Source organism: Talpa europaea (genome assembly GCF_964194135.1).
Source record: "Talpa europaea genome assembly, chromosome: 14".
Classification (NCBI taxonomy): Eukaryota; Metazoa; Chordata; class Mammalia; order Eulipotyphla; family Talpidae; genus Talpa; species Talpa europaea.
This window is the reverse complement of record NC_140082.1, coordinates 13286510-13312424: the sequence shown is the minus strand read 5'-3', so window position 1 is coordinate 13312424 and position 25915 is coordinate 13286510. Positions and strand designations below refer to the sequence as shown.

At 54.6% G+C, this 25915-nt stretch overlaps 1 protein-coding gene across 3 annotated transcripts; it reads left to right on the top strand.

Moving 5' to 3' along the window:
• Positions 1-553: 553 nt before the first annotated feature.
• Positions 554-20717, top strand: FOXN4 (forkhead box N4; the record flags this gene model as incomplete). Of its 3 annotated transcripts, none has more annotated exons than XM_084253094.1 (9): positions 554-678; positions 12759-12904; positions 14720-14844; positions 14944-15057; positions 15360-15487; positions 16078-16174; positions 17035-17242; positions 19043-19426; positions 20458-20717. In XM_084253094.1, the coding sequence occupies 9 exons, from the start codon at positions 554-556 to the stop codon at positions 20715-20717; spliced, it is 1587 nt and encodes a 528-aa protein (XP_084109220.1). The 3 variants fall into 3 exon arrangements, with proteins under 3 accessions (XP_084109220.1, XP_084109221.1, XP_084109219.1); XM_084253095.1 differs by having other exon boundaries at positions 593-678; positions 14947-15057; XM_084253093.1 differs by having other exon boundaries at positions 593-678; positions 14720-15057.
• Positions 20718-25915: the final 5198 nt, after the last annotated feature.

Sequence of the window (25915 nt, the reverse complement as noted above, 5' to 3'; positions counted from 1 at the left end):
GTTTTGTTTTTGTTTTAAGGCTGTGTCTGGGGTGGGGTGGGGTGGGGTGCGGTGGGGTGGGGTGGGGTGGGGTGGGGTGATTTTCCAGCCAGGGGATGTGGCATTTCTCATTTCTAGGACGGGGATTATTCCCTTTGCAAGTGGAATTTGGCTTCCCAGAGAAACATGTGACCCATCAAGCTGTCCTTTTTTGTTTTCTATTTTCAAAGTGATGCTATCAGAACTGCAGTTGGAAACGTAAGCGTTGGAAGTGAATAAGATTTTTTTCTGATTCCTATTTTGTGAGTCTACATTTCCCAAGACTTGACATTTGGATTCTAGAGCCTTCCTCGACCCTTCCCCCATTCATTCGGAAGAACCTGGAATGTCATTCCGTTCTCTTCATTTGCTTCTAAAACCCTGTAGAATTGCCCTGGGAGGGTGACCTGGGATGCCCAGGAATCCTCTAGTATTTTCCCCCCTTCTTTTTTAAAAAGTGTTGTCAGTTGTTTGAGCTCCCTCCTTCCGAGCTGTGGGAAAACTGTGGGTTTCTGCCCTGGCCACATTGATACTGATGGGTGCTTTGTTTTCTGCTTGTCTTTCCCCCAAGGAGATGCTAGAAAGTGACATCCCATCTATAATGTCAGGAATTATTCGAAACTCAGGGCCAACTCACCACCCCTCGCCACGGGAATACAGGTGAGGGCCTCAACAATAACAAACAATACTTTTTTTTTTTTTTTAACTGTTTCGAGTGTCAATGCGCTGTTTGTGGTATCTGAAACTGCCTGAGAACTCTTGTTGTTCCATTATATTCTGTGATTTTGCAGGAGAGCTAGAAGATCTTGATTTCAAAGTTGATCTTTCTGAGGGTGTGGGGTTCATGACCTGGGGCAACTCTGTGCCTGCAGCCTCTTGTCCTGTCCAAAAGACCCCACCTGGGCTGGAGACTGGGCATCCTGATGAATGTAAAGATGACAATAGCAGCTCTTGTTTCCCCTCCAGTGACCCTAACGGGTTCCAGAAAACGCCCCCAAAAGCTTTCTGGGGGTGGGGAGTGGGGGTGGGGGCGGAATTAACTTCCATCCTCCTTGGATGTTGGGCAATGTGTGAGCTCAAACTTCTGGGTTCTTATCTGGGTGACTTTCAGCAAGCCCCTTGTCCTCTCTGCGCCTCATTTCCTCATCACTGAAATGATGTTCTAGAATGAGAGGGCTTCAAGGTCTCTTCCAGGTCTCACATGTCTGAGGGATACATTAGATAGAGACTGAGGCCAAAATAATTTCTTGAGGCAGGATGAAGGGAGAGACAAGTAGGGAGAGACAACGTCAAACGGCAGAGCTGGGAAGACCCTGGTGGGAGAGGTCAACTAGTCCAGCCCCTTCCTTTACAGATGGGGAAACTGAGGCCAAGAAAGAGAAGGGGTTTGTTCAAGGTCACACAGGAAACTGGGAAAAGACCTGGAGACCCTTCCGCTCTGTGCCTTGAACCCAGGGAAGCCTGATCTGGTTTTCAGTGCCCCAGCCCCAAAGGCCCCCAAGGCAACTGCAAGCTGGTGGATTAAGGGGGCACAGCCAGATTATGGAGTGGGGACAGGATGGGGCTGGCCTGGGAAGAGCTGTCTGTCACCTTAGATCAGCCCTGTTTACACGGGGACTCTCTGCTCACCCCCCTTCCTGGGACAAACCACGGTCCCCAATTAGCAGGGGGCTGGTGGCTCCTCCTGCGACCCAGTGAGACCACATTTCCAATAGATATTTGATGAGAACGTGCTGGTTTTTTTTTGGGGGGTGGCCTAGATGTGGACTAGGTGGCAGTATGCAGGCACCCTCCCCAACCACTCACCTCTGTTGGGGGGCGGTGCTTGCTCTTAGGAGCCTCATTGCACAGGTGAGGAAACCAAGGTTCAGAGAAACAAAATGGCTTTTCCCAGGACTGCACAGCCAAAGACCCCGGGGTTTCCTTCATCTCTAAAAGGGCTCCAGTAATGGCCAGTGGAGCAAGAGCTCTGGAGCCCAGAACCTGCCCAGCTTCTCTGGCTGTGTGCACCTCCCTGAGCCTCAGTTTCCTCATCCATAAAATGGGGATAGAAGTGCACACCGTGGAGCTGTCCTAAAGATGAACAATTGTATGCACCTTGGAACCTTCATTGGTGCCACTGAGACAATAACAACCGCCTTATGAGGATTAATGACATCTCCATGAGACGGTCCGGCCCCCAGCAGACCCTGTTTGTTCTGGTTACCCCTCCGCCCTCCCAGCTGGAAACCTGTGGCAGATCTGGCCCTCCCCTGGGCCTGTTGGAAGAGTTCAAAGCCAGGGATTCTTGTACCCCCTTGCTGCCCACAGTTCTCCATAAAGCCCCTAAAAGCACGGGGGCCAAGGGAGGCCAGTGGTTAGACGAGCTCCATGGAGTCAAGCGCTGGCGGGCTCCAAGCCCAGCTCTGGACGAGCTGCGAGCCTCGCGGCAGTTTCCTCATCTTTAAAATGGGCACAGCCGGTCGTGGCCCCGTGGTTGCCGGGAGCGCTGTGTCAATACAGCTGGTGCAGCAAGAGCCGCAGGACCAGTAATTGCTGTTGCTTGACCACGATTACACTGCAGAGGCCAGCTTCCTGGAGGGCTTGGATGGGGGGTGGGGGGCGCGGTGGGAGAGCGTGGTGGGAACAGGCCCCTGAGTCCAGACACCCAGGTGCTGCCCCGCCAGGGCTCCCACCAGCTCCAAGGGGTCTTGTTCGGCCCAGTTCACACACTCCTGGGGGTGCTGGGAAGCTCCTTTCCAGAAACAGGGCAGGGTTGCTGGTGAGCTCACTTGGGGGGCCTGGCAATACCTAACCAGCTCCCCCCACAGCTGTAGGGACAGGGGGTGTGGGGGAGCGCCGCATCAACGTGGATCCAGAGTTGCTTAGATGCCTGGCCTTTCTTACGCTCGTGGATTTGGGGCTGCCTTGCTGTGATAAACGCGTCCTATCCGGGAGGCAGAATGCCGTCCTCACCCTCCCCATGGCAGCCGGGGACTTCTTAACTCTCTGCCACCTGCCTGCGCCACAGCCACCCGGGAGAGTAGAGCTCTTGTGCCCGTTTGGTGGAGGAGGAAATCGAGGCTCAGATGAAACGACTTAACAAAACAAAGTGCTGGTTATGGGTGAAGCGGGGGTTCGAGGGAAGCTGCCCCACCACGGGCGAAGGGCCGAGTCACTGGCCCCACCACCTGGCAGCTGTGTGACCCTAGACAAGTCACTGTCCCTCTCTGTGCTTCACTTTCTTCACCTACGAAGTGGCGCAATAAGAGAACAACTTGCAGTTACTGGGAGATTCTGTGCTTTCATCTAGAGGCGGTTTCCAGCCAGACCGGGGGGCGGCGCGCATTCTGATGCAGGGGGGGCTTCTGGGGTTGTGCAGCGACTCCCCACCCCTGCTGCCAACCACTCCCATTTTTCTGCTCGCATGAGAGCCCCAGAGAAGTTTATGGGCTTCTCTTTCTCCGTCCCATGTCTCCGGAGAAAGACACTCGGGCAGCTGGCCCAGCCTGGTTCCAGGCCCCAGACCGCCCCCCACAGCAAGCTGCCCCTCCATTCCCAGGGGCCGAGTTTGGCCGTTAACTTTCTATGGCTGTGCGCTGGGAGGGCAGGGGGGGGCGGCAGCTGGAGGCGGCTGCCGGGTCCTCCTCCCCAGGGAGCTGTCAGGAGTCAGCGGCCCAGCCTAGAGAGCAAATTGGCAGCAACCTCCCTGCCGGCATTGCTGAGGCCAGGGCCCGGGGTGGGGGCAGCCTGACCTCCTGGGCAACGGCAAACAGAGCTCAGGCTCAGCACAGGCAGCCCGTGGGTTGGCCGTTCCCTGGGCCCGGAGGCGGGGAGGGAAGCCCGCGCTGACAGGTGCTGAGGACCCTTATGATGCAGCTCCATGCGCCAGGCACCTGCTAGCTCCTTAGCAAAAGCACGACCCGTCCCATCTGCCTAGTGACAAGGTGAGCAAGGGGCTGGTGGTGTCTCGATTGCCCCTGAGCCCTAGGGGCAAGGCTTGGAAGGCAAGAACTGCCGCTTGTAACCACTGGCCCCAACTTTTACAACTTATTCTAGAGATCAGCTCCAACAGAGAAGCTGTTGGAGAAGCTTTTTCAGGGAAACTGAGGCCCCAGTGAGAGAAGGCAGACTGCTGGCTCCTTGGACCCAGCCCTTCTCCTGGGGCCACGTGGCTCATTGGTTCTCTTTTGGGATTCTTGAGCTGGGCATTCACCCCCCAAGCCCTCAGTTCCTCCTTCAAGACACGAGGTGACCTTGAGCAAAATCATTCCCTTTCTGGATGGTTTTCTCATCTGGGAACCACAGAGCCATGTGCTCAGTAGATACCGAATAGATACGCATTGAGTGGCCAGCTGGCTGGCTCAGCGTCACAGCCCTGAAAACCCAGCAGGCTTCCTGCTCTAGTTGGGCAGATTGCGCTGTGTGGGCAAACACCGCCTGCTGGGCACGGCTCCATCTTTCACGGGCAATGACCATTTGAACATCTTTGTACCCCTTCACCCTCAGGGTGGCAGGAGCAGCCTCTCGGGCTACCTTTTGGGGAAGGAAGCCTTCCTGGGGTACAGTCCTCCTGTGGGGTCTTGCACCTCCGTTGCACCACCACGTAGGCACACACACACACATCCCAGGTCATGCATCTCATTCTAGAAAAGAAAAATTCTCTTTTCCAAATTCCTAACCCAATCATTTTACATTACACTCACTCCTGGCCCTACTAGGAACTTCTATTTGCTAAATTGCCCTTGATTGGATTTTCTTTTTCCTGTAAACGGTTACAAAAGATATTACAAAAGGTATGTTAGCTAAATAAACACCTCCATGAAATGCTTAATCCCTTTTGTGTAAAGGTTGTTTGGAAACAAGAAGGGTTTGTAGCAATGAAGAGTTTCTTACTAACCACATCTCCAGAAGGCAGGTGAAAGTTTCTGGTTGTGATCAGAGTGGAAGTGACGTCCCAGGTAGGGCCGGACATGCCCCTGCCTCCCTTGGGTGGTGACCTGACCCTCAGGGACAATACTGTCTGGGCAGACCCATCCCAGAGGCCACATAAGCACGAGGACAGAAGGCAGTGGGCAGGAGGAGAGAAAAGTAGTTTGAGCACCTGTCTTACAGGTTATTTGATCTTAGCTCCACAGCTGCCCTCTGGGCTGGGATTGTTTTATTTTGCAGATGGGAAAACTGAGGCACAGAAAGGTAAAGTGACTTGACCAAGGTCGCACAGCTCCAAGGGGATTGATAGGGGATTTGACCCCAACATGGACATTCTTTCCACTGCACAGTTGCTGTATTAACTTTAAAGAAACTTAAGATAGGAAATAAAGGGTTAAATGTGGACTCTCGACTTCATGTCCGTAGGCAAAGATCCTCACAGATAATCTATCCAGAAATGTGTGTGGCTCGGTACAGGAGCCTCCCAAGCTCCCTATCAAGAGCAAAATTACATTTCTCCTTTATAGCAACAAAGGGCAGTGGTCATGGGCTCCAAATCACTTTGGGTGGACAAATATTGGTTAAGTAAAAGAATAAAAGCCTGAATTTGTTGCTCTGGGTTTATAATCAAGTGTAAGACAAAGTCAAGTCATCTTCCATCCAGTAGTTCAGCATTTAGAAGGCAGGAATAGATAAGAGAGTCCCAAGTGAAATTAGTCTCAGGAGATGCTGGACTGGTCTGGGAGGGCTTCCTGGAGGAGGAGGTATCTAAGCTAGGCAGGAAATGGATAGTGACTGGGGAAGCAAGGCATGCTGGATCTGGGTTGGGCTGGGAGATGGCTCTTCATTTTCCTATTTCAGCAGGTATGTAATAAATGCCCACAGAGTACCAGCCCCTATGTGGGTGCTGAACAAAATAGAAGTCCTCTCAGGCCTTGCCCTTCTAGAGTGGGAAGACTAGAAACAAGTGTAAATGAATATCTCATTACAAAATGCTTCATGTTCTTCAGACTCACACAGGAAGGACCACCAGAAATTAGGATGGCCAGGGATAGCCTATCAGAGAAGGGAACATTTAGCCTGAAACCAGAAACATGGGGGAAAAACAAACATGAATGAGTGCATGGAACAGCATTCCAGGAAGAGGGAATAGCATGTGCAAAGAGAACTTAGAATATTTGAATAACTTGGAAGATGTACAGGTCTGCTAGAGCAGAGGGGGTGGGCGGTAAAGAGGCAAAGGGCTAAAGCCCAGAATAAGGAGCTGGATTCTTAGTTTCCTAATGGGTTTTAAGAACAGTCCCTTTGAAAGGGTCATTTTGGCTGCTGGGTGTTAAATCTATTCATTCCACAAACACTAACACTTGAGCCAAACACCACAACACTCTCCCTGTAGGTTACCCACTTTGAACCAAGCGGTAGGCTCTGTTATCTTCTCTATTCAACACATGGAACAGAGGCTTAAAGGCATTGAGCCACCTGCCCAAGAACCCCCATTATGAATGGAGCCACTGGGATCCAGGACTCCCTGGGCTCACCCCTTCAGGGCCCTGCTCTGCAGCCCCCCCTTCCATCCCTCCGGCCACTGATTAAGTATTTGCTAACTAATGCTGGCCATGCCGGCCCCGTAGTCAGTGGAGGGCGGCAGCCATGGGCTTCAGGGGTGTCTCACTTTGCCCAGGGCACAGCAGGGTCCGGCGCCCAGTGGCCTTGTCACCATGGAGACACCTAGAGGTCCTTCCAAAACCCATACGACGGTGGTCTGCTCTTCCTCCCACAGCTTCATTTATTTTGGCCACGCTGGCAGAATAGCTGAGCGAAGAGGCTCCAGGGTGGTGGTTTAAATCCCGGCCCCTTTGCTGATGTGCTGTGTGGTTCAGGGGCTTTGCTCCCCGTCTTGGGGCCTCACTTGTCCATCTTGGGGTGATGAATCACCACCCCACAGGCTGTCGCGAGACTGGGGGGGTGCAGATCTAAGAGGGCTGTTTGAAAGGGAGCCCACCTTGGGGCAGATCTCCCTCTGCCTCCTTTGTAAAGCTCACAGGGGCACGAGGTTAACAGCTAGAAAATGATCAGCACATAGTAGGCGTTCAGAAAATAGTGGCCGATGATCACACAGATGACAGTGCAGTCCTGATCCTCATTTTCTCAGGGGACTGCCTTGCCCCTAACTAGGTGTGTCCTCCTCAGACCCCCCATGCTCCCATCCCCCAGAATGAGACCGCACCCTACAGCACCCCCCCCCCACTTCCTGGCAGAGCTGGGCTGCCCATCTCCTCTCCTTTCCTTCCCCTCCCCGCGACCCCTTGGGGTGTCCCAGTGGCAACCTGAGAGGTAGAAAGGGCTCAGATTCCTTTTGTTCTAGATGGGGAAATTGAGGCGCAGGAGCTCAGGCAGGAGGTGCCAGGAAGGGACCTTAGGCTACTGTCAGGAGGCTGCTGAGGTGGGTGCAAATTTCTATGAAATCAGGTCCTGCAGTTTCCAAACCTAAATTAATTTCCAGTTATTTTAGGGCAATGTAAAAAACACTCCAGATTTTCCCAGCAAGAGGGAAAAGAATGCTCCAGACCACCGCTGCCCAGTGGAATTTACTGCGACCACAGGTGGCCATGGAGCATTTCGATGTGGCTGGTGTGGCAGAGCAGCTCAACCTGTCATTTACCTTTAGGGGATTAAACTGAACTAGGCACGTGCGGCTAGTGACTGGGCCTATTGGACAGCCCGGGGCTGAGTTTCCAGAAGACACAGAACACATTTTTTCCAAGAGTTCCTTGTCAGGCAGGAGAAAGGGGCAGTGGAGCTGGAACCAACCCCATCTCTGACTGGGGCGCTCTAAACAGGCCCCTCTCTCCCCGGCCTCAGTGTCCCCATCTAGCAAAGGGGAGGAAACACAAGTGTTCGCCCGCCCCAAGCTGTGTCCACAGCTTTGATGTAATTAACTTATTTAAGTATAAAATTAAGCTGGGCCTCTTACCCCTGCTTGGCCCAGGGAGGGAGGGGCCGGGACATCTGGAAAGTTCGTTTGTTTGTTCACTTGTCCAATCTGTATTTATTGAGTACCTACTGTGTGCCCGGCCCTTTGCTAGCTCTGGGGTGCAGCACCTCCCTCAGGGGTGCAGGTCTCCCTGCTTCAGAGTCAAAGTGCCCTGCACCCACCAGTGGACGCAGTCTCTGTCCTGGCCTCCTCCTTGCCAGACCTTGGGGCCCCCGAGACCGGAGGTTGCAGCCCCTGCCTTCCCTGTAACACCAGCTTGACTCAAAAGGTGGAGGATTGTGGCCAACTGGGGGGCTGCCTGAGGCTCAGGTGTGGGGGGAGCTGCAAGGGGCAGAGAGGGAGAAGGCACCCTTTGTGAGGGCACAGAGGTGGCCAGCTGCTGGTACCCCGCCTCATGCCCAGAAAGCCTGACTCGGTGGCTCTGGCCAGCCCTGGCGGGGGTGATGCAAACACAGTGAAGTGATGGGCATGTGGGGAGGGGACAGGTCTGGGGGATATTGAGGGGCCCCGGATCCCACGTCAGAACGAGAAGGGAAGAGGAGATGGAGCACCACTAAGAGCCTCTTGGGGGTGCTCTGCCTCCATCTTCATTACCCCTGTTCTGCAGCTGAGGCAACTGAGGCTCAGGAAGTGTTGGAAGCACATCTGGTGTCACCAGGAGAAGAGGGGGGTCAGGACCTCACCTCAGGGCCCCGCCGTCCCGGCGGCCGGAACAGAGCCCCCACACCGGGCAGACACAGACACGGTCCCAGGGCACAGAGGAGACAGTCCCGGGAAGGGGGAGAATGGGAGATGCCGAGCAGAGGAAGAAATGGGGGCCTGGGGGAGAAAGTGGGGGGACAGGGGAAGGAGCTGGGTCTTTGAAATGTGATTCTTCTTGTAGCTCCTGTGAGGTGACCCCAGGCTGGTGGGGGGAGCGCGTCTCCCCCTCACCTCCTCAGAGATTGCTGGGAAACAGGACAGGTCTTGGGGGACCCCAGGGCCATGGCTTGGATTTTGCCTTTTCCTCTGAGTTGCCAATGCGCCGTCATTTTCTGGCAGAGAAACCGCTGGGGGCGCTGAGAGGGACACACTCCCCAGGTAGCTCCGGGGGTAACTCCGGACAGCCCTGGGGGTGGAGCGCGGTGCTGCTGCTTATCATTCCTGCCCACTGTCCAGGTGGGCAAGCTGAGGAGGGGTTTGAGTGCCCTTGTGAGAGCCACGGCCGGCAGGGGGGGACTCTGGTTCACACCACCCGGGATGCAGTGCTAGGGGGGAGCAAGAATGGGCCCCCGAGGGCAGACCTAGTGAGGGCCCATCCTGGTGAGGGGGAGGGTTAGGGGTTCACACGCCACCAGGGACAGGGCTGCGTGCACGCGCCTCTTTGCAGGGAGGCAGAGCAGAGAGAAGGAGAGAGAAGGTCAAGGGTCCAGACTGGACAGCGGGGATGAGCCGCTCCCATTAGGCCCTGGGCATCACTGGGTCCCCACGATGTGTGGTGAAGGGGTGTCTGAAAGCCAGAGGACCCTCTGAGGTCATGGGAGGGCAGCCAGGTCCTCCACGGAGCTCCTGGGCACCCCCATGCGCCACAGGAGACCCGCCCCGCTGAGGCGGGCAGGCACAGCTGTAGGGACCAGACACATCTGGGATGCCTGAGGCAGCAAAGCAGCAGGGCCGTGCCCCCAGAGGAGCAGCAAATCCCCGAGAAGGGAAAATGGGGTGAGGCCTGTGCCAAAAGCTGAATATACACTGGCTCACTGGGTCCTCACAATGCGGACAGATACAGTCTCCCAGTTTCCAGAGCAGATAGTGGAGGTTCAAGGTCCTGAACTGACTGGTCTGAGGTTACCCAGTCACAGGGGACCTGACGCAGCTCTGTCCAGTCAAAGCCTGGGGCCTGCTCTCCCCCCAGAACTTTGCCGGAAGGCTCCAGAGCGGCTGCTGGAATCCGCTGCCTGAGGGCGGGACTCAAGGGTCTGGGCTGGGTCTTGGTCTCTGCACTTGACCCTGCTCCTGGGAGCTGCTAGTGCATGCAGCTCCCCCCCCCCCCGCCCCCCGAGAGCCCTGGACTCAAGCGGGGCCCTCTGCCCCCAAGTGCTGGTGCCGCAAGGGCAGCTGAGACCAGAGCCGACAGCCGGCTCCAGTCCCAGTCGCCTCACGTACAGGCGAAGGGATTTTGCCTTCACTGGTGTGGCCTTGGCGTCCCCATCCCTGTCCCGAGCTGCTGCGGAACAAGGAGGCAGAGGACCCCTGACTCTGACGAGACAGGCTTTGTCAGTCCTTCCTTGTGCTGCTGGCCCGGCGGGTGTTGGAGGGACACCTCTGTGCACGAGACAGGTGTGTGGTGGGGCTCGGAGCCAGCCCTACGGAGCCCCAGGCAGGGCGAGGGCGGAGAGGTGACGTGAGGACTCACTGCCCTGGTGACAAGCCCGGCCCAGGCAGAGGCGGCCCTGAGTTTGGGGCATGGGTGGCAGAGTCCTCCCAGCAGGGGGAGCCCACCCCAGAGCCAGCAGCCCCAGCCCTGGTCCTTTCCTGGACTATGAAATGGGGACCCAACTGCTTCCCTTCTTGCAGCCACAGTTTCCCCCCTGGGTAAAATGGGGGGTGCTGTCTGAGGGGACTTTGGTGTTAAGAGGCCAGAAGTCAGAAGAGAAAAAAATCATGAAGACACACCCTGTCCTCAGCCCCCGCGACCTCCTGTGCACTTTCTCGCTCTGCCGGGAAGTGACTCCAGGCCGGATTCTCCACCCGCACGGCGGAGCTAGCGTGTTGCCCCGGGCCTGCGTATAAGCAGCTCTCAGTGCTCGGAAGCTGCTCGTGGTTGCAGCTGCAGGGGCTGTGTGGCCCCAGAGTCCAAAGCGTCCAAGCGCTTCCCCTGGGGTGTGGCTGAGATCATCGTGCAGATTAACATTGTCCGCTCAGACACTGTTCCAAAGGCTTTGTGTGCGAGAACATTTATTCCCTTGCCACATGCTCGGAGGTAGGAACTGTTATTATTCCCATTTTACAGAGGAAGAGCTGAGGTTCAGAGAGGTTTAGTGGCCCAAGGGCACACGGGTGAGTGCAGATTAGGATTAGAACCCAGAGCCCAAGTTATAACCAACTGTACCGCCCTACCAGGCTCGCCCACCCCAGGGGTGCTGTGCACTGTGGAGGCCAGGAAGCTGGCTGGTTTTCAAGCCCCCTCACCACCCCCACTGAGGAGCTCTGCTGGGGTCCTCTGCCTGGGAAACATTCCCCCAGAGGCTGCCTCTCTCCTCCCGCAGCCCTAGGACAGGCAGAGGCGGGGCAGTGGGGAGCTACAGCAGGCTGCTGAGCAGGAGTGGAGCTGGCACCGCCAGATGTGGGGAGCTGGGTCAGTCATGGATGGGGTGAGGAAGCAGGTACCCCCAACAGGGGGCAGCACACCCGGCCCTGCCCTAGGCCTCACCCCATGGTCTCCAAGGGCCGAGAAGACAGATGGGGTGGGGGGCCAGGGCGGGCATGGCTCTCACTCAGGCAGATGAGTCATGAGCGGCCCGGGGCGGCCTGGGGCGGCCTGGGGAGGCGGGGCTGCAGAAACAATTGAGTGGAGACCCCGGGACAAAGGGGGCCACGTGCCACGGGGGCAACAGTCGGTTATCACACAAAGGGCCACAGAGGGACAGCAGCCGGGCCAACCGCTGCCTCTGATGAGGCCGAGTTTTCAAATCGTTTCCAGGCTGTTTTCCTACAAGGCAGCCAATCGCGGGGCAGTCGGGTGTCACCTGATGCCAGCTTGGTGGGCCCAGGCCGGGCCCTGCTACAAGGAGCCGTGGCCATGGCAACGCTAATTGTGGCCCTAAAACACAAGGAAAGAGAGGGCAGCAGAGAGGGGAGGGCGGGCAGGAGAAAGATGCCTGGCTTGAGGTGGCCACACCATGGCCAAGTGTGGAGGCCAGTGTCCCACCTGGATCCCCTGTCAGCTGCGAGGGAAAACCACGTCCCCCTGCCCGCCTCCCCCTCCCATGAGGCCCGAGACACCTGATTGTGAACTTGGAGTTTGGGGTCTGGATGGGTGACCCCTGGGCGGCAAAGCAGAAAGGCCCGCAGGGTGGGGGCGCTGCAGGTGCAGCATGGCCCTTACAGCGGGGAGGAGCCTCTGCGGTAGGGTCCCGTGCCCTTGGAGCCACCCATAGAGAGCAAGACTTTGGGGGTGCCTGGGAACCATGGTGACCCCCTCATTGGGGCACTGCCTGCTCTAGTGATGGTGACCTTTCTCCTTCCACATGTAGGGGCACGGCACCCGTGCCTTCCATGGTAAGGGGCTCCAGCTTCAGGCCACAGACTGGGGTTCCAGCCCTGTGCCTTCTGTTCCTTGGAGCCTTGGGCAAGTGACTTAGTGCTCAGAGCTTCAGTTTCCCCTTCTGTAAAAGGGGGAGGGGGCATATCCTATACTTCAGGGCTGCTGTGGGGATTAAATGGAACTGTGCCTATTGAGCACTGAGCCTAGTGCCTCAGTTACCCCATCTGTAAATTGGGAATAGTAACGATTATGGTAATAAATAACAGGGGTGATGTGGGAGTGTTAAATGGGTTTTTAAAAACCTGTGAAGGATGTGGTATGGTGCCCAACACATAGTAAGTGCTCAGCAAACATCAGCGTTCATTGCCCTGGTCAGGGCTACGTAAGATATGCTAAATGTCAGGGAAGGAATAATTTGAGGGTGGATGACCTGGGACCTGGTTGCCATGCCTAGGCCTGTGGATGGACAGATTGCAGGGTTGGGTAGCTTGTACAGGTGAGGGCATCAGGGAGTGATTCTGGACATAGGGGAACTCCCCAGGAAAGGGCCTGAGCTCCCCACCCTGCCTGAGCCCCCACCCCTCCCTGCAGGCTCTTAAGCTCCTCCAGCGATGCGGACATCCTCGGGGACCTGCAGTCTCTGTCCTGGCTCACGGCCGTGGATGTGCCACGGCTGCAGCAGATGGCGAGTGGCCGTCTGGACCTGGGTGGCCCCAGCGCACCACCCCCACACCCAGGTAGCGTCAGAGGCAAAGTGGGGGGCATGTGGGATGGGAGGCAGGGCTTGCCACCCAGCTCCTGACTGTTGTGGCTAGGTCACTCTCTCTGGATCTTTGATTTTGCCATTACACGTCTGTAAAATGTGACTGATCCTACTTTCCTTGGAGGGACTGGTTCATTCTCTGGTCCTCCACGGCACCAGGCCGGGTGTGACCAAGGTTTCAACAAAGAGTCAACAGTCGGGCACATCCTGAACATTTTGGGCAGTCTGTGGGCACAGTGCAGCCTTGGCTTGTCTTGCTGCATTCTTCATGTTAAGAATAATTTTTATCTTTTTCAAGGGTTATAAAAACACAGAGACTTTGCAGCTAGTGTAACCTAAAATATTTGCAACCTCGCCCTTTGCAGAAAGTTTGCTGACCCTAATCTTCAAGAGATAATAATACATGGGAAGTGCTGGCACATAGTAAATGCCCAATAAAAAGCAGCTAGTTGTAGTCATGGCAGTGGATTCAGAGCTAGGGATGCGGAAAGCACTGAAGAAAAACAGTCAACAAAAACCACTACTGTGCACTGCAGTAGATTAAAAGCACCAGTAGTTGAAACTTAGTATTTAGGAGTATTTCTTTCATTGGACAAATTGCTCTTGGCAGATACAGCTATTGCAGGAATCAGCAAACTCTGTAAAATGATAGGTAGTAAATATGTCAGAAACTGTTGAACTATTCATCTAAAGTTAAAGCAGCCTTAAATATATAAACAATGGGTGTGGTTTTGTGCCAATAAAACTTTATTTACAAAAAAAGCCGTCTGTGGGCCAGATTTGGCCTGCTGACCGGAATTTGCCAGGCCCTGATCTAACACTGCCCAGGGGACAACTGTGTGACCTTGCAGAAGAACATTCCCTCTGAGCTATTTCACCTGCAATGAAAGATAATAGAACTATCCTCATGGGATATTACGAGGCTTTGATGCAGAAAGTACATTGCACGTAGTATGTGTTCAATAAATGGTTCCTGTGCAATAAAGTAGCTCCTTTTTTCTCCACTGTCATCACACACGTCCTATGTGCCTGTCACTATGCCAGGTACTTGAAGCCCTAAGCCATTTGTGGTTGTAGCTCTCAGGGAGTTGAGGATCTGATCAGAGAGAGAAGGACAAGACAGACCAAGACACAAAGGCTGAGCCCACGTGGGAGCCAGAAGGCTTTCTGGAAAACATGAGTTCAGGGCAGGCTCATCTTGCAGGTCACCTAGGCTAGATTAGAGGTGGCTGCCTGCAATCAGGTGGTGCAGATTCTATGATAGATTAGTAATGTCTGTTACAGGCCCAGTGTAAGGTAAGGTGGACATGTGTGCACCTGCTATTCCCAAGATAATTCTTGGCAGAGGGGTAGGACTTGGCAAAGGGGAGAGGAGGCACGAAGGCAATTGGACCTAAACTCAAAGCAGAGGGGAATTAGGGCCTATTTTCAAGGAGGAGAGATGGACAATGAATTTTAGTTTCATGAAGGATAGGAACCAAGGCATTAATGTCATCATCATTACTTATTATTGACTCCTATTTATCAGGATAACATCATGTGCCCAGCTATGTGCTAAGTCCTTGATACACGTGATTTCACTTAACTCTCACAACAAATTTATAGGCAGGTAATATCAGTAACTTCATTGTACAGGTGAGAAAACTGAGGCCAATGGGAGCCCACACTTTAAGGGGCCTCACATGTGGGGGGGCCTCTCTATACCCCAGGGAGGTGACTTGCCCCCAACAGCAGTAGGTGACTCCATCCTCTGGACAGGCCCACCGTCACCCTGTGCTTCCTCCTGCAGGTGCTGTGGCTGGCGCTGCTGACCTGCATGTGGGAGCCACTCCAGGCCCCGTGCTCCACAGCCCAGCTGGCCTGGCCCCCCCAGGAGTGCTGGGCCTGGGCCGCATGGCCACCCACGGAACCAGTGTAAGTGCCCCGCTTGGGTCAGGGCATAGGAGGTGTATCCCCCAGCCTGGGGTGCCCTGTCCTCACCCTGACCTGTGTCTCCTCCTCTCCTGCCATCAGCAGATGAACCAGTTCCCTGTAGGGGGGAAGCCCACGTCTGGCCTGCAGGATCCGCCACAGCTGTATTCTCCCACCTCTCAACCCCAGTTCCCGCTGCCCCCAGGGGTCCAGCAGGTACTGGGGGCGAAGCAACCCTGCACTCAGAGGCAGACACCCCTGGCTTGGGCTGGCCAGGGGGCTCTCTGAGCCTCAGTTTATTTACCCAGAGCATGGGGATAACATTCCACACCATGCGCCCATCACGGTCATTCAGTTCCCCCCAAATCCATGGGGTAGAGATGAGATTGTCTCCTGGAGTTACAAACCCCCATCTTGCTTTCCAGACTGGGGTGGGAATGGAGTTTTTGTGAGTCACTTATGCTCTCTCTCTCTCTCTCTCTCTCTCTCTCTCTCTCTGTGCCCCTGCCTGTGGGCAGTGCCCTCCTGTGGGCCTATATGGCTCCCCATTTGGGGCACGGCCTCCCTATCCCCAGCCCCACATGGCTGCACATTCATCTCAGGAACTGCACCCCAAACACTACCCCAAGCCCATCTACTCATACAGGTGAGGACTGGGCTGGGGTTGGCAGGCCTGAGGGGGGAGGAGGTTAAAGGCTCCCGGATATCATCTTGGACAATTGAGTGGGGTGGGCCAGACATTTAATGCTGAAGTTTTGGGGCTTGGAGAGATCCCAGGTAGATCCCACTCTCAGGAAATGCAGTCAGCAAGCACCAAGGTTGAGGACCCACTTCTACTCTGAGCCTAGCACCCCTCCATGCACCAGCTGTGTGGCCTTCAGTAGTGGCTTGAACTCTCTGAGCCTCAGTTCCCTCTAATGTAGAAAGTCATCAAAAAACTCGCAGGAGGCTGGGGAGGGAGGAAACAGCCTAAAGTCTCAAGCCCATAGACATTAATCATGGGGAGGTGATGAAGAGAAAAGGGGACAAGATTTCTCAGATCAGTACCCACGGATGAGTTCAGGGTCAAGAGCAAGGGCAGGGCGTGGGAAAGATGGAGGACTACATTAAGGAGTGGAGCTAACACCTGAGTCTGGCGGGCTGCTACTGGTGGGGTCAAGCAGGGCAGGCTTCCAGGTAGAGGGGACCTTGGGCGGAGACCCCCGCATGCCTGGCCTGCCCCCCTTCTTGCTGCAGCTGTCTGATCGCCATGGCCCTGAAGAACAGCAAGACAGGCAGCCTGCCTGTGAGTGAGATCTACAGCTTCATGAAGGAGCACTTCCCCTACTTCAAGGTGAGGGGCCCCGCCCACAGCAGAGAAACTCAGTTCCTGGGCCCCTTCCTGCGCTGCCCCTAGCCAGACTGGACCGCCAGTGTAGGTGGGCTGCAGACCTGGTAGTAAGGATACCACCCGTGTGCCTTTACTTAGACAGGGGCAAAAAAATAAACCCAGAAAGAGAAGGGGGCATTTGAGCTGGGCTCTGGCAGATGAAGAGAAGTTCATCAAGCATCCCAGGGAACAAAGGGGAAAAGAACCAACATCGCTGTTCAGGACAAGCTCAGTAAAACATGATACAACACAGCTGATGAGAACCTTCACCTCAGTTTCCACCTCTGTATGATGGGGAGAATAAAACCCAGCTGGCGAGCTTCGTAAGGACCCCATATGGAAAGGGCCTACCAGTTTCTGGCACATGGTTGTCCATTAGTAATGCTATCCTTATTGACTTTGTAGCCAAAAAAAACAATAGGAGGTCAGAGGGTACTGAGCTGTGGGATCCCTGGCCTGGACAGTATCCTTGGCACGTATTTAAAAATTTTCAGCATTTAGCAGTTGGCCAGTTACATATGTGTCAACATGATCTCAATTGCCTGCTTCCTCAGTGGGAGAGAAAGATGGACAGTCAGGCAGCCCTGGGCCTTATTTTCATATCTAATAGTTGGCAGCACCTGAAGTGCAGCTGCCCCTTTTAATCAGAGCACAGTCCCCAAGTTTGCCACAGTCCCCACCCCGCCCTTTTGTCCTTCAGGTTGAGGGCTGCATGCTGTCATTTTATCCCACCACCGGTGGGCAGTGAGTTTGAGATGCCCCTGAAGAGGGAGGTCTCGGGAAGTCTCTAAAGGGGTCTCCTGCCTGCCCATTTCTCCCCACAGACGGCTCCCGATGGCTGGAAGAACTCGGTGAGGCACAACCTGTCCTTGAACAAGTGCTTTGAAAAAGTGGAAAACAAGATGAGTGGCTCCTCGCGCAAGGGCTGCCTGTGGGCCCTGAACCTCGCCCGCATCGACAAGATGGAGGAGGAGATGCACAAGTGGAAGAGGAAGGACCTGGCCGCCATCCACCGGAGCATGGCCAACCCCGGTGAGGCCCGGACCTGCACCCACACACACCTGGGCCAGCCCACCAGCACTGCACCCGAGCCCTGTGGGGGGCCTGTGAACTTTCCTCCTTCCTTCCTGTAAAATCCACCTTGCCTCCTCCCCCTGGTAAATTGAGGGGCCTGGTCAGGAACATGACAAGCTGCTGAATCCTATGAGTGATCCCTGATTTCTTACACAGATGAGCCAAACCAAACCACCGTAGGATAACACTGCTTTCCTACTTGCTCTGCCACTCTGGTGCAGATTGTTAAAAAAAAATCACAAAACAATAACACCAGGTGTGGGCTAGGATGTAGAGAAATAGGCCCCTTCACATACAATTGATGGGAGATGGAAGAGGTTAAACTTTTCTGGGGCAAAGTAATAAACCCAAGCCCTGTGAACTCTACCCATTTGGACCAGTTTGACCCAAGTAGTCTACTTCTGGAATTTATGCTGAGGAAATCAAAGCTTTGATCAAACATTTAATGAACAAAGTTACCCATCACAACATTTCTTTTTTTAAGGGTTAAACATCCCACAAGAGTAGATTAAATAAATATAATAATACCATACTGTACAACTATTAGAGATAAAAGTATTTTTGAAATAAAAAGAAATGCTACCAATATAACAAGTGAAGAGACAGGTTATGACTCAATATACACAAAATGATCAGATTTAAAAATGCATATTCATCCCCATTCTTATATTTGTATATATATATGTATATTAGTAGAGTGGGAGAGTTAAAGGGGGAGAGAGAAATAGAACAAACTCCTTACTGTGAATGGAGAGTACATATAATTGTGATATGCTCAAGCTTCATGTTTCTGTATTTTCCAAATCTAAGCTGTTTGTGAAAAAAAAAAAAATTGCATCTGCCCCCTCCCCCCATTTTTTAATTAAGCGATGTGGAAGGGAGGGGCATATGAGAGGGGTAAACATGAAGTGGAGGTTAATCCCACCCAGCCTTAGGAATATTCTGCCTGGCCCTGTGGATATCATATGCTCCAGGTCTGATCTGGAAGGGACAGGGAGAGAGGAACGATTCAATAAAGGGCCATAGCAAGATTCAGCAGGCCCTCGGCTGAGAGCTGTCACATGATAAGAGGTAGCTGTGCCCGCCCCGCACAGAGCTCTGGGGTTTGCCTGGAAACCCAGGGCCAGGCCTCACACATACTTAGTGTGAGATCTTGGGCAGGTGATTTCACCTTCTAGATTCCAAATGTTCTCGTTTCTAAAATGGGTGCAACCCGGATAGAGATCAGGATCCTAGTGGTCCAGTCTTGAAATTGTCTTCCAGTCAATGAAACATTACTCAACAACCTAAAGTTACTTGAGTCATTTCAGTTTTGTGTCTATTTGAGCTTTTTAAGGAGGATCCAATTTTTAACCCATCGCTACACTTAATGTCACTTTAGTAGCAGGAACTGGTTAGGACCCTTGCATGTTAATTTTGTCCCAATTGATGGGATTTGTAACCTCTGCCTTCCATGCCTCTTTCAGGGCTGTTAGGAAATTCAAGAGAGGTTCCAGAGTTACAGGACTGCCCTATAAGCCTCTGTCCCAATGAGAGGATCTAAAGTTAGGGCCTCTCACCCCTCAGAGTCCCTACACAGTTCGTGATTCCATTGTTTCCACCACCGTGTGTGATGTGTGTGATGCTACCTTAAAAGCCATCTCTAAGAGACTTGCTAAAAAAGGTCACATGGGTAATGCTGGGATTTGAACCCAAGCCTGGGCTGGGTCCCCTGGAGCTGCAGGATGGCTTCTGAGTGACCTCTCCACTTGCCTACAGAAGAGCTGGACAAGCTGATCTCAGATCGACCGGAAAGCTGCCGGCGCCCTGGCAAAGTGCGGGAGTCTGAGGCCCCCGTGCTGACCACAGTGGCCATGGCCCACAGCTGCCTGGCTGTCTCTCAGCTCCCGCCCCAGCCACTGATGACCCTGTCCCTGCAGTCAGTGCCCCTGCACCACCAGGTCCAGCCCCAGGCACATCTCTCCCCAGACTCTCCTGCCCCAGCCCAGACCCCACCCCTGCATGCCCTCCCAGACCTGAGCCCCAGCCCCCTGCCCCACCCCGGCTTGGGAAGGGGTCCTGGGGACTTCATCAACATCAGCACTGACATGAACACCGAGGTGGATGCCCTGGACCCCAGCATCATGGATTTCGCTCTGCAGGGTGAGCCTGGAGGAATGGGGGAGGGGAGCAAGGGAAGGGGTGAGGCGGGGGGAGCAGAAAGACAGGGGAGGGCGAAGGAGAGGAGGGCTGCCTGTGCGTTCCCCGCAGCTTCCTTCGGCCAACACTTCCCTGCCACCTAGTAACAGTGAGTCGCAGTAAGCCACACATGTCCCTCGATGTCGGGCTCCATGCCAAGTGCTTCCTGCCACCCCGCACGGCCCAGGAGGCCACTGCCCTTGCACACCCCCCGTCTGCCCTTGAGGAAGCAGCAAAGAGAAGTGCAGTCACTGGCAGAGGCCACCTGCCAGGAAGTGGTGGAGCCGAGATCTCAACCCAGTTGGTCTGACCCCAGGCTTTTTGTGGATCATCACTGATACAAGTGGCAGGTGCCAAACGCACGCCAGGTCACTCCCTGACCCAGGCCTGCCGCGCGGGCACCCTGATGAGGGGTGGCTCTATGCATCAAAGAAGGTACCAACTAGCCCATGAAGTTCAGGCTTCAGGGGGAGCCCCTTCTTTGCCCGCTCGCCGCCGCGGGTGCTGCTGCCAGTCAGTGTCGCAGGCACGTGTGCCCTGAAGGGCCCCCATCTGGTGAAGCAAATGGGCAGGCTAGTGGGCTCGTTAGTGAGTTAGTTATAGCTGCGAACAGGGTCCATCTGAACCCCTGGCCTTTCCCCCGATGGCTGTGCAAGAAAAGTGTGAAGCAAAGAAACCACCACCCGTCCTGGCTTTGGCCACGATGGTTCCTCCTCGCAAGGGCTTCCATACTCCCCCTCAGATGTGGGTCCTCTGAGCTCCCCGCAGGATCTGGGGCTCCAGTGGGAGCGACATTCCCAAGCAGGTGCTGTGGGCTGTGAAGGCCGGGCCAGAGCACTGGCTCCTTCGTCCCCCTTTCCATAACGTAACACAGGGTCTTACGAGCCCCCCCAACCCCCAGCCACGTGTCCTGTCTCCTCCCTAAGGCGGGGCTGGAACTCGGGTCTGGCAGGAAGCCGGCCCACGACTCACGCAGACGTTCTTATCTTTGCAAGGAAACCTCTGGGAGGAAATGAAGGAGGAGGGCTTCAGCCTGGACACGCTGGGGGCCTTCGCAGACCCCCCGCTTGGCTGTGAGCTGGGCGCCTCCGGCCTCACCCCCATCTCCGGCGGCAGCGACCAGTCCTTCCCAGACTTGCAAGTGACGGGTCTCTACGCTGCCTACTCGACCCCGGACAGTGCGGCCTCATCGACCCCCAGCTCCTCCGCACAGTACCTGGGTGCCCCGGGGAACAAGCCCATAGCCCTGCTTTGAGCTGAGCTGAGCTGACGCCTCGCCGGCCCCAGACCCGGGCCAGGGCAGAGAGCAGGCTCTTAAGCCTTTGGAGGGGCGCTGGCTGACAGAGAAGCAGTTCCTCTCCACACCCCCTGGCCCTTTCACATCCACAGGAAGCCCTGGGCCTCCCCAAGTCCAAAGGACACAGGAGAATGGACAAGCGTCCCGGCCTCCGCCACTCCCTGACGTTCCTTCAAGACCGGCGATGGGCGAGCTGATGGTGGCAAGAGCGAGCTTCTCCAGCCCGGACCCTCCTCGGGACTCACTCCAGCCCGCTTGGGGACGCACCGGTGCGCCGTGGAAACACAGTGGCGGCCGGGCCTTTTAATTTATTCTTCTGGGATGAGACGTCTGGGTCAGCCTCCAGCAGACAGGCCCTGAGGCCCGCGTGGAGCCGGCCGCTGTCCCCCTGTTCCAGGACAGAACTCTGAAACGAGCGCCCGCCCTGGCGGCCTCAGACCCCTTTCTCCTATCGTGTTTAGGAGTCATGGAGCCGGTCCCTGGCCGCGCCAGGCACTCTCACTGTGTGTACATTTATTTATTTTTATTGGGGCGCACCTGCACCAACTCTTCCCATCCAGCCGAGACCCCTGTGACGAGACTCCCTGGATCCTCCCGCCATGGTCTCTCCCCGCGTCCTGGCCACACCGATGCCCAAATCATGCAAGAATCACCCCACCAACTGGCTTTTAGTCCCTCTGCAGCCTTGAGCAGTTTTTTTAGAACAAACAAGCACTTTTGAGACTGTGAAACATCCTATTTTTTTAAAGTAGAGACCAGCTATTTTTCTGTAGGGTCATGATTCAAAATTTCATGTGCCCCCAAGAGAGGAGGTGCCATAGTTTTGGGGGGCTTTCTGAAGGCACATCGGGATGGAGTTGGGGGGTTTGTACTGGAATTTAGCCATCCCTGATGGAGAGAAGCAAACGAGCCCGCATAGCGAGTGGGCTGAGATGCTGCAAATGCGCAATGTCTGAGGGCCCGTTTGCCTGCTTCATGGCCTAGAACAACTTGTTTCTATTTTCCCTCTTGTTGCTCTTGCTGACTTTCCAAGTACCGGGTTCTATAGACACTGGGCTAGAGGGGAGCCAGGGGAGGGGCCTGGGAGAAGAGAAGGTACCTAGGGGTCCCGGGTATGAGGCAGTGCAGCCACTGTCCCAACCGTCCCCTCCTGACCAACTGGAGGTTTGGCTCCTGTGTCTGGGAGCACCTCAACTCCAGAGCCAGAATTTTCCAATTAATCAACAGGTCAGCCAGGCACCTGAGAGGTCAAGTGTTCAGTCCTGTCCTGAAGGACCTTCTCTAAGTCGTTCCCAGTTCTGGAACTTTCCGCCAAGCCTCCACCATCTTTAGAGAGAGCGGCGCTGCCATCTGACCAGCACTGCTCCACTGCTTTGTTTGACATGAACCCTGATGAGTGGTGGTTAACAAGGACCCCGTGTTCAGACGACCCCAAGACCATGTTAGCCCCATGTTGAGTGACTCTTCTGTCAATAAAGGTGGAATGGCAGCCCTGAGGCCCGGGGAGGCGTGAACTGACAGTCGTTATTACAGGCAGGGATGTGAACCCTGTTTGCTGCTCAGAAAGCAGAGGCTCAGAGAGGTTGGTTGGGATCCTGGTCAACAGAGGAGGCAGGACTGGGTCTGTGTGTGCCAGAGCCTGGGGCTGGAGCTCAGCAGCGCTGCCCCCTGGTGCCTCCCTGGGGCTCAGGGGAGGTGGTGACGCAGAAGGAGACCACCCTCTGCAGCAGGCTCTGTGCTCATCGCTCCCATAGATTAGCTCCTTCACGCTTTATAGCCCCAGCAGGCAGGCAGATTCCTTATTACACCCATTGTGCAAAGGAAGAAACAGAGGCTCGGAGGGCTAGATAGCCCTCCAGCCAAGATAGCCACAACAGAGTACATTAACTAGGAGACTGACTCGTAAACCACCCAGAAGTGGCCTGCAGCCTCACTCAGGAGACAGCATTTGGGGGTGTGTGATGATTAGTAAGGAGGGGCAGGGTCGCAGGGCAGTGGCTGGGGCTGGACTGCCCCACTCGGTGAGAGCAGTAGGCGGGCAGCAGAGGCTGCGCAGCCCTCAGCAGTCCTGTCTCCATCACCCTCCTTCTGGACTTGGCTCCAGGGTGGCCTGGTGACCCAGGCCTGGCCAACTAGGGCATCCCAGCTCCCACTGATTGGTTAGTGTTGGGGGACAAGTGACGCAGTCATGTTGGTCACAGTCAATGTGCATCACCTGAGGGTGCCCCCTCCTGGGTGAGCATGTGGAGAGGGCTGGGGAGGCCCTGCTTGAGGCTGATGCCATTCCTTGCACAGTCAGGGCAAAGACACCGGGGTCACACACTTGGGGTATGACCCTACCAGAGACTCCCCGCGTGGCCCATGTGTCACCAGAGGGAGAGCAGAGGACTGGGGTCTTTGCTGAGGCTCTCTCTGGAGCTGGGCAGCTGAGGCACAGAAAGGCTGGCCACCACCATTTCAGCACCTGCCGGGAGCGGCCTCGAGTGCCACACTTGGGAGGCGGCATCTCCCCGAAACAGCACAACATCCCACACAGTGTGAGGGTCCCAATACCCAGATGAGAAACTGAGGCTCAGAGCTCACGGGGGTGGAGGCAGCTTTTCTTCCCTCCCCACAAGAAGTCAGCCACGTACTAACAGCAAAAACAGTGACCACACTGGCCAGCGGGCATAGGGGCGTCCTCCACTGCACCCACCCGGCCTGGACTCACTCACCGTCCCCTTGCCCCCCAGGGGAGAGCTGTTACCTCCTGACTGCAGGCAAAGCGCAGCCACCACTGCAGACCATGCGCAACCGCGGCACCTGGGACCACGTTAGATTCCTGGCGAGGGGTGAGAAGTCTACGGGTGGAACGAAGTTTGCTCATCAGCTGCCCTTGGAGAGCGAGAGTCGCCTGGGTGAGCCAGGTGGGCCCAATGTAATCACAGGAAGAGGGGTGCAGGGAGGTTAGCGTCGGCTCTGAAGATGGAATGGGGCTCCCCCAAGGGCCACAGCCCTGCCAACACCTTAACTTTAGCCCAGAGAGGCCCATTTAGGACTCCTGACCTCTGGCGCTATAATATTTTGTTGCCTTAAAATGTATTAAATGTGTGGTCACTGTCACAGCCACACTGGAAAACAAACATTCCCATTTCACCAAAAACCACGGCTCCGAGAGGCTGAGCAGCTTACCTGTGGCGAGTCGGGGTGGACACATGTTTGCAACCATCCCAGGCCGGGTAGGTTCATCGTCGGTTCTGGAGATTTGAAGAATTTTGGCGCCCTTGGCATCATTTTCACAGGTTTTAACGGTAAGCAGGGGAAACAAGCCAGCAGGAAGATAATACCTTCAGCCCCCTGTGAAACTCTTTTCCCCGGGCTTTCTCTGGCGTCGTTCGTCCTCTCCTAACCGCGCCATCCCTGAGTATCGCCGCCGCTAATATCCCTGACTTCTAGGCGCAGGTGTGCACACTCGCACATGCGCACACACCCACGCTCAGGTGTCTAGAGCCAGGCACACGTGCCCTCCACAGGAACAGGATCAAGGCCACAGGCGATAGCCACAGAGGCCAATGGCGTAAAAGCCTGATCAACTTCGTTTACCCTGCAACAAAGGACTCCAGTGTCACCGTGTCTTCCTGCCATCTTTTCTCAACTTTAGAGGGCCTGGCTCACACCCTCTAAAGCCTGCTGGTTTAAAGAGGAGCAAAAATTCCCTGAGTTTACACAGCTGGGATTCACTGTTGATCTGCGGGTGCTCCTTCTATGCTAGACACCACCAGCCTCGCTCCTGAAGAGCAGTTGGTGGAGGTTTAGGGGAAGGAATACAAGGTCTGGTCAGAATTAGGAGATGAGGTGGTGGGGTCAGAGGTCACCTCCCGTGGACACTGCAAGTCATGCCAACTCTGCTTTTCCTGTGGGAATGCGTGCTGGAACTTCCACCTCACAAGTCACAGCCCCGAGTCCAGCTGGAACAGGACAAAAGCCAAACTGGCAGTGGAAACACAGACAACTTCTAAGCCAAAAGGAGGAAGGCTTGGCCACCAGGGCAGGAACAGCAGGGCGGGCAAGGTGGAGGTGGAGGAATCACCCACCATGTTGGAAGGATGCAAGTCAAAATGTTCAATGACTTTTGAGTTAAAGTTACTTCTAGGCTCCACCCATTAGCTATTATAAAAGAATAAAATAAAAACAAATGTTGGTAAGAATGTAAAGTCAGAATGCTTGTGTACTGTTGGTGGGATGTATAATGGCACAGCCACCGTGGACATTATAGAACTTCCTTGAAAATCAAAACAGAAATGCCATATGACCCAGCAAACCCACTTCCAAAATTAGTACGGCAGGGACTTCAACAGATATCTGTACACCCATGTTCATAGCAGCACTACTCATAATATCAAAATGTAGACACAACCCAAGTGCCACTGACAGATGAATGGATCAATAAAAAGTAGTATATCCACACAGTGGAATATTATGCAGCCTTACAAAGGAAGGAAATTCTGACACATGCTATTACGTGTATGAACCTTAAGAACCTGAGTGAAATATGCCTGTCACAGAAAGACAAACACTTATTATTCCCCTTACATGAGCTACTTTGAGCAGTCAAATCCATAGAGACAGAGAGTAGGTGGTGTTATCAGGGGCTAATGAAAGGGAGAAATGGGGAATGTTTCGTGGGCCCAGAGTTTCAGCTTGAGGTGATGAAAATGCTCTGCAGATGGTGGTGACAGCTGCTCACTGTAAATGCACTTAATGCCGTTGAACTGTACACTTCACAATGGTTAAAATGGTCAATTTTATGTATATTTTACCATAATAAAAAAACCTAAAAATTACTCCTAGGCCCTTGGCTTGTCTTCTGCAAAAGGCTGGAGACATACCACAGCATTAGTGCCTCATAAGGCAGAGAACATCATTAGAAGTGACCCTCACCTCACCTTCCAGAAAGGGGCCTCCTCTGCCAGATGGTTGCTCTCCAACTCCCTGCTTGGCTCAGCAACCAGAGGGATGGAGGGATCCCTAGGAATATAAGTGCTTATGACTGTATATATGCACAAAAGGGGGGAACACTGGGACTATGGAACCACAGAGGGGCATCCTCCAACCCACCAGAGGCAGCCAGGGAAGGTTGCCCAGAGGACGAACCATTTAAGCTGTGTTTTTTTGTT